The sequence below is a fragment of the Puma concolor genome, chromosome B4 (assembly GCF_028749965.1).
Source record: "Puma concolor isolate L17-30 chromosome B4, mPumCon1.1.hap2, whole genome shotgun sequence".
NCBI classification, from domain to species: Eukaryota; Metazoa; Chordata; class Mammalia; order Carnivora; family Felidae; genus Puma; species Puma concolor.
This window is the reverse complement of record NC_141673.1, coordinates 25,582,185-25,595,788: the sequence shown is the minus strand read 5'-3', so window position 1 is coordinate 25,595,788 and position 13,604 is coordinate 25,582,185. Positions and strand designations below refer to the sequence as shown.

At 37.8% G+C, this 13,604-nt stretch overlaps 2 protein-coding genes across 3 annotated transcripts in view; one reads left to right on the top strand and one right to left on the bottom strand.

Annotated features, from left to right (window-relative positions):
• LOC112863915 (uncharacterized) overlaps window positions 1-7,052 on the bottom strand; it is a 96,069-nt gene extending 89,017 nt beyond the window's left edge. Inside the window, exons 1-2 of the mRNA XM_086715101.1 lie at window positions 6,980-7,052; window positions 6,493-6,667 (exon numbers count right to left, since the gene is read on the bottom strand). The gene's annotated coding sequence lies outside the window, so the exon portion shown is untranslated. The remainder of the gene's footprint in view (window positions 1-6,492; window positions 6,668-6,979) is intronic.
• METAP2 (methionyl aminopeptidase 2) overlaps window positions 6,996-13,604 on the top strand; it is a 35,114-nt gene continuing 28,505 nt past the window's right edge. The window contains exons 1-2 of one of the 2 annotated variants that reach the window (XM_025926558.2): window positions 6,996-7,226; window positions 9,029-9,133. In XM_025926558.2, coding sequence (XP_025782343.1) covers window positions 7,076-7,226; window positions 9,029-9,133 — 256 coding nt within the window. In that variant the 5' untranslated portion in view covers window positions 6,996-7,075. Of the gene's footprint in view, window positions 7,227-9,025; window positions 9,134-13,604 lie in introns of both variants that reach the window. The other variant, XM_025926557.2, reaches the window with a different exon arrangement.

Here is a 13,604-nt window from a genome sequence, read left to right as displayed (position 1 = left end):
TGCTTTGGGAAAATATCTATTCAGATCCTCTATTTCTTAATCGGATTGTTTGTTTTTTTGGTGTTGAGTTGTATAGTTCTTTATATATTTTGGATATTAGTCCCTTATTTAATATATCATTTACAAATATCTTCTACCATTCAGTGGTTTTTCTTCATGTCTCATTGACCAAAATTGTGACACATGTCCTTCCTAAACAAGTCACAGGAAGGATCAGAATTGTTGTGTATTAGCTTAGCCCAATCAGGGTGTACCCTGGAGGATACATTCATCTGGTCAGGCACATGGTTAGGCAAAGACAACTGACCAAAAGCAGGGTTATGTTAGCAAGGAAAAAACGAAAATGAATTCTGGGTAGACTTCCAACAGTGTCCATTACAGGCATCCAATGTCTATGGTTAGTTTTTTCATCCATTCACATTAAAGCAAAACTTCCCAGTTGGCAAAGCTCTGCCCATGGACATAGATGTCACAGTTCTCCCACTGCATTATTGTAAAATACGAACACGTAAGCAACACCCATCAGACATGTAAGGAAAATGTCCAACATGAAAATGAAAGATCATAATAAAGAATTCTACTTTCAATCATCATAAAGCAACTGATACTGGATATAAGCCTTTCCACCAAAAACAACCATCAAACTAGGCAAAATAAATGTTTTTAGACATTGATCAATAGGAAACACAGAACTATTATCCCTACAAAAGAGAAACAAATGAACAAGCTTCAGGATTGCAGTGGCTTTTGTCTGGGGGCACCTTCCACTGGAAAGGCCAAATAAAGCATGGTGGTGTATCTGAGCTGAGGAGATGGAGACCAGATATCATTGAGAAGGAAGTTGCACAGAGAAGTCTGCACAGGAAAAGACTCTGCAAGACTAGGCAAAGGGCAACTATTAGGAAGAGAACAACTATGGAGAAACTATGGGTTGAACAATGATCAGAAGTTGAACAGGAATGGGAGATGTTGGTGTTCCAACCAACCACAGTGGAAAAGTCTATTTAACTATCCGAGAAATTTAGTAGAAATCCCAGAAAGCCTAGGTTTTATGAATGGGGTTAAACTAGCACTACAGTAGCATACTTCATGAGAAATATAATGACATAAACGTTATTTAAACTTTTTCTAGTAACCTCTTGGAAAAAAAGTAAACAAAATTAATGTAAATAAAATATTTTACCCAATATGTCCAAAAATGATCATTTCAACACAGAAAATTATTAATGAGATAGTTTACAATCTTTTTCATACTAAGTCTTTGAAATTCAGTGTTCATTTTACACTTACAGCACACTTCAATTTTGACTAGTCACATTTCAATTATTTAATAGCCCTATGTGGTTAGTGGATTTCATATTGAACACTGGTGTCCTAGAGTAAGGGGTACTCTAGCTCTAAAAACAAAACTTAAAAACAAACCTTGAAAGTATCACACTGAGATGCAAGTAAATTAACTATTTTAGCAATATTCAATACTCCATCAGGAAAGAGAATAAAAGTCTTTCAGAGTAGTGTCTGTAGTTTCTAGCCTAAGATAGCAAATTACAAGACATGAGAATTGGAAAATGTGACTCTCGACCAGGAGAAAAAATTGTAAACTCAGAAATGAAAGAGATGACGAAAATAGGGGATAAGGACTTAAAAGTAGCTATTATGTGTTTAAATATTTAAAGGAAAACATAAATGTAGTAAAACAACAAATAGAAAATCTCAATAGAGAAATGGAAACTATAAAAAAAGAACAAAATGGAAATTCTAGAACTGAAGAAAATAGTATCTGAAATGAAAAGGTAACCAGATAAGCTTCATCGGAATTAGACACTATAAAAGTGACCTTGAAGGCAAAGCAATGAAACCATCCAAACTGAAGCAAAAGAGAAAAAAAAAAAATCAAAATCAACCAAATAAGACAATTTCAAGTTGTCTGATTCTGTGTCTGGTGAGGTCCACCTTCCTGGTTTATAGACAGCTGTGTCCTCACATAGTGGAAGGGGCAAGGGACCTCTTTGGAGCCTCTTTTATAAGAATACTAATCCTAATCATGAGGGCTCATTACAACCTCATTCACAATATATTCCTAGTTCAACTCAGCCCACCTTGATCTTCAACACTAAAACAACCTTCAGTTCTTTTATAAGTAGTAGGGAACCATGATCAGGAGAGATGGGAAGAGGGAGTCTATGAATGGTACTGTCATTTGTCCTCCAGTATTTCATGTAGTTTTTATCTTTCGTTTATGAACTCTTAATATTGATTCCTATGTATCCCTGACTAATAAACACTTGAAACTTCCATGTAGGTAATGATACTCCTGACATTTTGGCCATAGGAATATTTCTTGGAACCATATATGTCTTTCCCAAAGTTCAGCCTAAATACATGGATGCTACATAGAGATTATGGGGAAGGTAAAGTTCTATTATTAAGTATCTATTCTCCAGTTACAAAAAGAGATAATAATATGTTTGAAGACATAGGATGTTGTTGGACAGAACTAAAATAGGAAAGGAATTATACCAGAGTACGTGGCAACAGAGCCACATGTAATTTCAAGAAACACTCTCTCTAGAACAAAAGAGGAGAACACTGCAAGAGTCACTAATAAAGTAAGTTTGGGATAAAGGATCCTTTGCTCTTTGAGCTGGCGTTCAGGATAGTGCATCCCAATCTCTTGTGAGGATCCCTCTTTTGGTGCTAACAAAATTGCTGTCACTAAAGTTACCAGTAGCCTCCTGATAGCTAAAATCAATGCTCTAGTTTGAGACTTCATACTACTTAATCTTTCTTCAGCAGTTGATATAGTTGACCAAACTTTTATTCTGTAAACCCTTTTTTTCTCCTTATTTCTATGTGATTATTCTCTAAAGCATTTTCTCCTTCTTGTCCTATTATTTCTTTGTACTTTTTTTAACAGAATTTTCCACTCTTGTTTGTTGTAAACAAAATCCTCAAACATTAGTGTCCTTCTGGGTTGTTGTTTTGGGTCCTGTTCTCTTCTCCCTGAATTACCTCATTCATAGCCTTCTACCCAAGTCCTAATAACTCACATGTCTATATCTCCAGACCCATATTTCTAACTGACTACTAGATATCTTTGTCTGGATGCTCTGCAGGCATCTCAAACTTAAAATGCCCAATGCTTATCTTCCCCTCCAACTCCTACAAAACCTCCTCCTCCTCCTTTATTCCCTATCTCAGAGAGTGGTACCACTATCCACCCAGGAACCCAAGCCAGAAACCTGGGTGTGATCCTCAATTTCTACCTCTCCACATTTAATGGACCATTAAGTTCTTTTAAATCTATGTTCAAAATGTTTCTGCAATCCAACCTCTCCTCTCTGGCCCCCCAACAGCCTTCTGTAAGTTCTTATCAATACTGTTATCAACAGTAACATCTTAGCAAGTCTCCTCTACTACAAGGCTCTGTCATTTCCAATGTTTTCTTTAGGATAGAGGCCATTAGACTTAGAGATCTCACTGTTCAAAAAAGTCTAAAAAATGGTTTTGAGAACTGACATAGTATGGTTTTCTTTTTTTAAAAATTTTGTCAGGGCACAAAACCCAACATCATCTACTCTCACTACCATTTCATAGTAATTTAAAAGACTATTCAACTTCAAAAAATAGAAAGTACCATACCCTCGTTGAAAACAGTTCTTTAAATATATTTGCCTTTTTATTTTATTTTTTAAGTTTATTTATTTTGAGAGAGAGTGAGAAAGAGCAAGTGTGTGAGCCAGGGAGGGCCAGAGAGAGAGGGAAGAAAGAGAATGCCAACCAGGCTCTGTGCTGTGAGTGCACAGCCTGACGGGCTTGATCTCACAAACCATGAGATCGTGACCTAAGCAGAAATCAAGAGTCAGACACTTAGCCGACCCCTATTTGGCTTTTTAAATGAAACCGTTTATTGGATGGCAACCATTGCTCTAGAATTTAGACTGCCATCACAGTGATCTTTAGCTAGCTTGAAAATCTCTGTTACATAACCATTTAAATTTATCCATATAATCTACATGCATATCCTTTTCTGGCTTTTAATGGCACATAGTAATCATTTTATTTACATGTTATTGACATGTCTATTATGGCCTTCTATTTTAGACTTTTTTCTAAAATAATAAACTTTAAACGTCCCTGTGACATATCACCTTCAGGCCTTACAATACAAGCTATCCTCTAGGGTAACACAAAAGGCCCTTTACAATCTAGTTGTAATTTACTCCTCAGCAAGAACTTACCATAAACATTCCATATTCTTTCATGCCTTTATGCCAGTGGCTCTCAGCTGGGAATAACTCCCTGCACCCTTCTATAAGAAGGCATTTGGCAATGTCTGTGTTATGATCTGAATTTTGTTCCCCCCCCCAAATTCACATGTTGAAGCCCTAACCTCTATGTGACTGTACTTGGAGACTGGCATGTACGTGTATACACACACACACACACGGCATATGCCATGTCATCTATAGATTTTTAAAGAGTTATATCACATTTTAAACATAAAGATATGAAAAAAATATCCTTACCCTTAACATTAAGAAATCAAGCCTTCTCAATTTTTTTCCTAATATATTTCTTGCTAACCCATTGCCAGAGGTCAATAAAACATAAGAGTGCCTTAGGATATCTAGGCCATCAAATGATCCAGACAAATGTAAAATTTTTAGGAGCATGGCTTACTAACAGTAAAGTTAGCTAACATTTATCACTATTGTGTAAGACACTATGCTACCATGAGTGCTTTCTCTCCATATTGAAATTTAATTTCCATATTCTATGTAGTACTATTATTATACTCATTTTAGAAATAAGGAAACGTATGTTAATGTTAATGTTAGTTAACACAAGTAAGAGAAGTGCAATTTGGAGAAATTAAGTGACTTGTCCAAAGCCATACCACTATCAAGGACTTCAAAATAAAAAGTAAGACTGGGACTAAAAATGTCCATTTTTTGAATCGAGGTTTTCTTAGCAAAAAATACATTTCTGGACAAAATAATAAATATGTCTTATTGTATCCACGCACCTGGATGGCTCAGTCAGTAGACCATGTGAATCTTGACTTCAAGGTTGTGAGTTTGAGCCCCATGTTAGGTATAGAGATTACTTAAAAATCTTTAAAAAATATATGTCTTATTATAATGCATTGACTTTATAAATGGAAAAGTATCTCCCTAAGGAAAAAATACATTTTTATCTGCTTATCTAGTTAGTCATCTGAGACAAAATTACTTCATGTAGTCAGCTAGGAAAAATATTTTAGCCTGTACTGGTATTGAGTTACATTATTTACTTAGATTCTTAGTTCTCTTAGATTCTTTGAGATTTCAACATTTCTCATTCCTTTATCCTATTCAATTTCCTCTTGTAGAGAAACTAAATGAAGAAAAATGATGGAAATAAGGAGTGTAACGGGCTATTATTTTAAGTACTCACTCAGTTATCTCAAACTCTGGAATTTCCTGGAAAACAATCATCCAACAAATATCGACTACCATACTGTTGAGATATATATTGTTTTTATACAACTACCTTGAAGTTTAGTTTTCTTGCTTCTTTTCAGGAAAAAAAGGGGGAGAAGTAGAGTACAATCCCTTTCCAACAAAGAATATTTTGTCTTACTGCATTTTAGTAGCTTATTTTTTTAAGTGAACAAATTTTATTTTGACGTTGATAATTCTGTCAACCTATACCAGCACCCCTTTGTGAAAATTCATTTATCAACCCTACAGTTTCTGTCCTCCAGGATCCTGTGTCTCCTCAACTGGGTCTGAGATAGTAGCCACAGTACAAGTATTCCCAGAATTTACAGAAAAACCGGGAAGATTTACAAAAAAATTTTGGAGGCATTTTGACGTAGCAGTATTAGCTATAAGGATGTTAAAAAATCTTCTGCAGTAGCCTTGCACCTCAAAAGGGTGAGCTTTGATTTCTCCTGAGCTTAGTCACATCCTTGCCCCTAGTCTGAATATCTTCTAGACTGTTTTAAAATTCCTCACCTTTGTGATAGATTAGCTTGGAATAGAAAAGAATTAAATGACTTAAGTATTAGCGTAAGTATTATTTTATTCTTATTTAGTTAAATTTTTGTCTCATTGAATGCTACACTTTCTTGAGGGTACAGATTTGTCCTTCATTTTTTATCGCCCATCAAGAAAAAATATTTCTAACCTACAATCAATAAATGTTTACTGATTTGAAATTTCATTTGGGAAGGCAGAATACAGAATTATTTAACTTTTGGTGCCTGATGCCTGTTTGGATTCTATTCACTTGCTGTGTGACCTAAGTTCACAAAACTTTCTAATTTCCTCAACTCAGAAGCGGATAAAATGAGAAAATAAAGTACTTGGAGCTTTTAAAGTGCTATTGATACAATGACTATTTCCTGAGCTCAGACTATACTTCTCACTATCTAAGTAGCTGTTGCTAAGGTCACCAATGTCTTCCATGTTACTATATACAACAGACATTTTTCAGTCCTCTTACTTGACTTCCTAGCAGCACTCTGCGGTTAATCACTCCCTCCGTGAAACGCTGTTTTCCCTTGCCTTCTCTAATAATAAACGCCTCTTCAGTCTCCTTTGCAGGTTCATCACCGTAAGTGCTTGGACAGCCTCGTCGTGAACTGTAACTGTGAAAAACAACGCAGTCCTTCTGAGTCCTAAAAAAAAAAAAAGGTGTACAAGTGAACACATTTTGGGGCCCTCTTCTCGCTTTCGGCACGCTTCATAAATCCGCTAATATGACTTTTCGGTTTCACCACAGATGTCCCTCTCTCTTGAGCGCTGGGCAAGCACAGCCATTCAATGTGCCGGGGGAATGCCCAAGGCGCGGGACAAAAAAGATGTATGAGGCAGCCCCACTACTTTAGCAGCCACAGTCCAGCATTCCTTCGCAGCCTCGCCCAACACCTCTTCGCGCGCGATTCGCGCCGTCGAGTCCTCCGACATCCCAGCATTCCCTGCGCTCCTACCATCGAGAGCAGCTTCCGGCGTCGCTCGTGTAGGTGGGTGAAGAAGGAGCGGGCCCTCACCGCTCTGTCTCACTGTCTCGCGCTCTCTCGGGCAACATGGCGGGTGTGGAGGAGGCAGCGTCCTCCGGGAGCCACCTGAATGGCGACCTGGATCCAGAAGACAGAGAAGAGGGAGCTGTCTCTACGGCTGAGGAGGCAGCCAAGAAAAAAAGACGGAAGAAGAAGAAGAGTAAAGGGGCTGCCACAGGTAAAGGGAGTTTTGTATGTTCCCAGTCCCCGCCAGGGATTGCCGAACGGCTCGGCCCAGGCCCGGCAGGGGTGACAAGAGACTGGGGGACTCGGAACACTGCACTGGACTGATTCCCAGGACTGAATGTGTGTTGAAATCGGACTACAGATTCCCAATCCCGGGGGGAGGCGGCTTCTCTTTAGCTGGGACTCTCAGAGAGTTGGTGGGGGTGGGGTGGGGGAGAAAAGTGTGCTTCAGCCTGTGGTGAGGTAGTTCTGGGGTTGCTGGGCCCTTATAATTGCCAGAACTCAGCTCCCACCCATACATACCGTGCAACGAACTTGAAGCTGTGCACAGGGCCGAGCTCTACTACCCTCCTCGCGGTGTGCCTTCCTCAAAAATCCGTTCTGACCCGGACTGTCGCCTCTTTGCTGAAGCAACCTGGAGCATATTTTCGTCAAGGATAGGAGAGGAGTGGGCAAATCTTAGTGCCTTGACTGCGCCTCCCCCCACCTTCCTGGTTTACAGAAGGATTTTTGTTGCGGGCTGCACTTCTGGGTGTGTGTATATGTGTGTTTGCCCACGCGCTCATGTCACTGAGTAGTAATTGCAGAATATATGATAGTGGTGCGAATTTTCACCTGCCTCATCCCCTAGCATCACCAAGCTTCAAGGCTTTTAGGTGTGAATTATGATGCCATTTGCCGGCAGTCCAGGTAGAATATTCTGTGGGTTGGAATTGAACTTCTTTAAATCCATTGGCAAGGTAAGGAAAACAGCTGAAAGTTTACACTTGGATTACATTATGAGTTAGGAACTTAAAATATTTTGAGAAGTTGGTGTTTTTGTTGTACGTGGTCCTTCATTTTAGGGAAAAAAATGTTGTACCTGTTTCTAAAATCAGCCACACAAAGATTGAGGGACCAATGGAGAGGCCACAAGTGATGAAGGTGAAGTTGAGACAGGTTGGAAAGGGTTAATCTATAACTTTATGAAATTTTGATTAAATGGGAGTTGTAAAGGGAAAGTTGTGGGTGCTGAGACACTTCAAGAGAAAGTTTAATCCCTGGACATAAGTCGGCTGTTCCTGGCTTTCGGATGAAATCCAAACTCTTCAGTTTGTCCATTCAGGTGTTCAGTAGACTGACCCTAATATATTTTAAGCAGTTGTATCTCTCAATATGAACCCTCTACAGTAGCCAGAATATCACTTCAGTATGTGCTAAGTGGGAAAACTATCCCTTTATACACACAGCTATTGCTCCTACAGCTAGATTGTTGTAATCACTTGGGTGAGGTGGGGGGAGCTGGTCTTGTGCTGTTCAAGAATTTAGGTTTTATAGTAATGGAATTATCTTTTCCTACTTGTTTTGATTTTACCCATCCTGGCTTGGCAACTTCTTCATGAAGATTTGAAGTTCCCAGTGTCTTGTACAAATCCTCCTCTTGCTAAGACCTTCAGCATTTACTACCTATCTTAAGTACCTGTTTGGTTAATAAAGTGTTTGCTGTAGTCAAATTGTTAAGTACTTTAAAAAGTGAAACAACTTAAGGCTAGGGACCAACTCACATTTTCTTTTATTGTTTAGTTACTAGTACAAAGAAGGTGTAATGGATAGTTTATTGAATGGACAATGCTACTTAGATGTGGCAGATTTTTGTTAAGTAAATTCGATTATGTTCACAATAACGTTTCTGTTTTTGTTTCCTGAATACTTATCAGACGGGAAAGGACTTGTGTGTTCTCCAGGATCCTTAGAACATATTCAAATTGGAAAGTATCTTTATTAGATTTGACTTATGTTGTATTTGATCAGCAGGGCAACAGGAACCTGATAAAGAATCAGGAGCCTCAGTTGATGAGGTAGCAAGACAATTGGAAAGACAAGCATTGGAAGAGAAAGAAAGAGATGATGACGATGAAGGTAAATGGTAAATTTGATTTTTGTGGTTAGAAAAGCAAGGAAATATGATATTCTTTAAACAAAATCTGCTTGTGTCCATATAGTTTTTGATTCTCTGATGTTTTACTTAATTAATTGACATTAAAGCCTCAGTATCACAGATAAAAAAGAAAAGGTATTTATAAGTAACTTAAAAAGTGGGATAGGCTGAATGACTGCTCAAAAAACAGATCTCAACTTTTAATAATGTACTTGGTAAAATACTAAGTAGTGGGTATCAAGATGAAATAAAAGGACTGTTTATTCAACTAACATTTATTGAGCAACTAATATGTACAAGGCGCTGTCTTAGAATACTTTCACATGTGTTCTCATTTTACCTTCACAAAACCAAGCAAAGTAGGTGCTCTTTTCAGGAAATAATAGTTATGTCATTTGCCCAGTGTGACACAGCTATGTGTAGAACCAAAAGTTTCAAACCTAGCACCTGATTCCAAGTCTATTCCTTTACTCTGTATGAAAGCTCCCTCTTTTTATTTTCAAAGACTATATGGAGTGCCTCTAAACTCTATTACAAATTTCCCAACCCTAGCTTCTTGCCGTATGTTGGTCCTATAAAATTTCTTTAAAGACAAAAACTGTTGGGATTCTAACAATTGATGTTATCAGTAAGACAGTGGAGGCAGTATTTGCTAAGAGAACTTATTCCGCAAGCTTTTTTGGCAGAAAGGGAGATGAGATTTTCCCATTCTTAATTGTACCGTTGTGACTTGCTGCTCTTCCTCAAGCACTGCCAACTTGGGCTTGTGCCTTATAATCCTTAGCAACACAAAAGCTTGCTGTACTTTAATTATTGTGTTAGGATAAGGCCGAGTAGTTGTCTCTCCTTTAGAAAGATAAACACTATGTCTTCAAGGAGCTTATAGTCAAAATTTGGTGGAAAATATGCCAAGGTTCAAGGGAATAGTTAGCTCTTCCTTAAGCAAATCTCTTGTCCATTTTACCTTGGTTTGTGCTTCAAATTATGACCATATTTTGAGCTCTTAGCAAGAAAGAAACTGTTAAATTCAAGGTTATATAATAGATTGCTGTAGGCCTTTGTAGAATATCAAAATGTTAATCTTGAAGAGCATTCCTTGTTTCATTGCACCTCTGCAAAGTTTTGTGAATCTCTTGACATTGAAGGAGAAAACTTTGATTGTCGGATTGGAAATCATCAATGTTTTAAAGACAATTTTTGGAGTATTGGTTTTCTCTAATTGAATTGTTTGCCTAATTCGTTTCAATAATAGTAATTATTGAAATGAATTAATAATTCGTACTAATTCATACTAATTAGTAGTACCAATTAATAGATTAATACTACTTATCTATTGTGAGAGTTGTTTGAGAGGATAGAAAGTTAGTATTTCAGAATCTTTGTACTAAAGAAAAACTGATAGTGGGATGGAGAGACAAAGAGCGGAAAAGATACACTGAAAGCTTATTGGAATTTGGAGATGGAATTACGGGCTCAATGATGAAGGAACACTCTTTGGAAGGAGTGGGACTTGAGTGAATGAAACCAAACAGAAGAGGCCACTTTGGGTCAGAACAATGCTGAGAATGTATTCAAGATGTAGTGAATAGTGCAGACCAGCCATATGAGATGATTTGTTCAAGGAGCCTTGGAGCATTTTTAAAAGAATGTTATAGGGGAGCCTGGCTGGTTCAGGCCATAGGGCATGTGACTCTTGGTCCTCGGGGTCGTGAGTTTAAGTCCCACATTGGGCATAGAGCTTACTTAAAAGATAAAATGTTAAAGAAAAGAGAAGAATGTTATAAAAATAATTTAATCTTTATATATATGCAGGGTTGCTAGAAGAAATATACAGGAAAGGCTTGGAAATCATTTTGGAGGGCACTTAACAGCTTAGGCATGTGTTAATGATGATTTAAATTGGTGGGCATAAATGAGAATGGAAAGGAACGGTTCATTGGAATAGTGGTTGTGGAAGCAGAATTCAAAGGATGCAAGAGACTTTAAAACTGGGGAGAAGGAAGAAGAGGCATTAGTAGATTCTAGAGGTTTGAACATGGGTGACAATGTTGGTGCTGTTCACTGAAATGGTGAAGTAGAGAGGGAGAGTGGGTGGGGATTGGAGGAGGGAATTTGTAGGCAAAGGAGAAGGTATTGTGTTTAATTTTAGATGTGTTTAATTTGACACTGGAGTATTGGTGTGAAAAGTTAGTCCCATGGGCAATTGGCAATGTTTTAGAAGTAATTCAATAAAGTTTTAAGTTAAGTTTTTTAAAAAAAATTTTAAGTATTTAAGTCCAGCGCAGGACTTGAACTCATGACCTTGAGATCAAGACCTAAACAGAGCTCAAGAGTTGGACCTTTAACCAACTGAGCCACCTGGGTCCCCTAAGTCAAGTTTATTAAGGTATAATTTGCCTAGGACTATATTCACCATTTTCAAAAAATACACTTTGTTTTGGAGAAGTTTTACTTGGGGTTCATAGCAAAATCAAGCAGAAGGTACAGAGATTTCCCATGTACCCCCTACCACTACACATGCACAGCCTCTCCCATTATCAACATCCCCCACTGGAGTGGTGCATTTGTGACAGTGGATGAACCTACACTGATATATCATTATTATGCAAAGTCCATAGTTTATATTAGGGTTTACTCATGATGTTGTACGTTCTATATATTTGCCCTTTATGAGTAATCGTTTGATGGGGCGCCTGGGTGGCTCAGTTGGTTGAGCATCTGACTTAGGCTCAGATCATGATCTCACCGTTCATGAGTTCGAGCCCCGTTTTGGGCTCTGTACTGACAGTTCAGAGCCTGGAGCCTGTTTCGGATTCTGTATCTCCCTCTCTCTGTTCCTCCCCTGCTCACACTCTTTCTCTCAAAAAAAAAAAAAAAAGATTAAAAAAAAATGGTAAGTATATCGTTTGGTGAGTTTTGACAAATGTATGCATTTGTGTTACCACAACCAGGATGTAGACCATTTTCTTTTAATGTTTGTTTATTTTTGTGAGAGAGAGAGAGAGACAGAGTGACAGAGTGCAAGCAGGGGAGGGGCAGAGAGAGGGAGACACAGAATGTGAAGCAGGCTCTAGGCTCTGAGCTGTCAGCACAGAGCTTGACGCAGGGCTTGAACTCAGGAGCTGTGAGATTATCACCTGATCCGAAGTCGATTGCTTAACCAATGGAGCCATCCAGGCACCTCAAGATGTAGACCATTTTCATTTAACATTTCCATCTCCACAGAAAAGTTCCCTTGTACCCCTTGAAGTCTGTTCTCTGCTCTATACCCTGATCCCTTGAAACCTTTGATACATTTTTCTGTTACTGTAGTTTTTTCTACAATATTATATAAATGGAATTATTGTAGTGTGTGGCTTGTTTGGCTTATTTCCCTTAGCATGATAATCTGAGTCATCCAGTTGTTGCATATGTGTCAGTAGTTCATTACTTTTTATTGCTGAATAGTATTCCAAATTCGTTTATCCACTTACTAGTTGATGGATATTTGGATTGTTTCTAGTTTTTGCCTTATGAATAAAGTTACTGTCAACATTTGTATACAAGGCTTTGTGTAGACATTTTCATTTCTCCTGAGTAAATACCTAGGAGTAGGTTTGCTGGTCATATGGGAAGTATATGTTTATAAGAAACTATCAAACTGTTACTTAGAGTAGCTGTGTCATTTTGCTTTCTGGTCAGCAGTGGTTGAGAGTTCCAAGTGCTTTGAATCTCTTAAGCATTTGGTATTGTTAATTTTTAAATTTTAGCTTTCTGACAGGTGTGTAGTAGTATGTTATTGTGGTTTTAACTTGTATTTCCCTAATGATTGATGATGTTGAACATCTTTTCATGTTTTTGCCTTTCATATATCTTTGGTGAAATGTTCACATCTTTTGTCCATTTTTCAATTGAGTTATTTGTTTTACTGAGTTATAGTAGTTCTCTATTCTTGATACAAATTCTTTATCTGATAAATGTTTTAATATTTTCTTTCACGTTAGTATTTGCAGCAGAAAAGATTTTAATTTTTAATTTTTTTTTTTCTTAACATTTCTTTATTTTTGAGACAGGAAGAGACAGCTCATGAATGGGGGAGGGTCAGAGAGAGGGAGACACAGAATCTGAAACAGGCTCTAGGCTCTGAGCCGTCAGCACAGAGCCCGATGCGGGGCTCGAACTCACGGACCGTGAGATCATAACCTGAGCCGAAGTCGGCCGCCCAACTGACTGAGCCACCCAGGTGCCCCAGAAAAGATTTTAATTTTGATGAAATCCCATTTTATTTATGGGTCATGTTTTTTGTGTGTTATCCAAAAAGTTAAATAATTGCTGTCTCTATGGTCATGAAGATTTTTTCTTACGTTCTCTTCAAGAAGTTTTATACATTTTTATTTTTATTTTTATTTTTATTTCTTTATTTTAAAGAATGGAAAGTTTTGTTTTTTTTTAAAATCTTTATTTTTGAGAGAC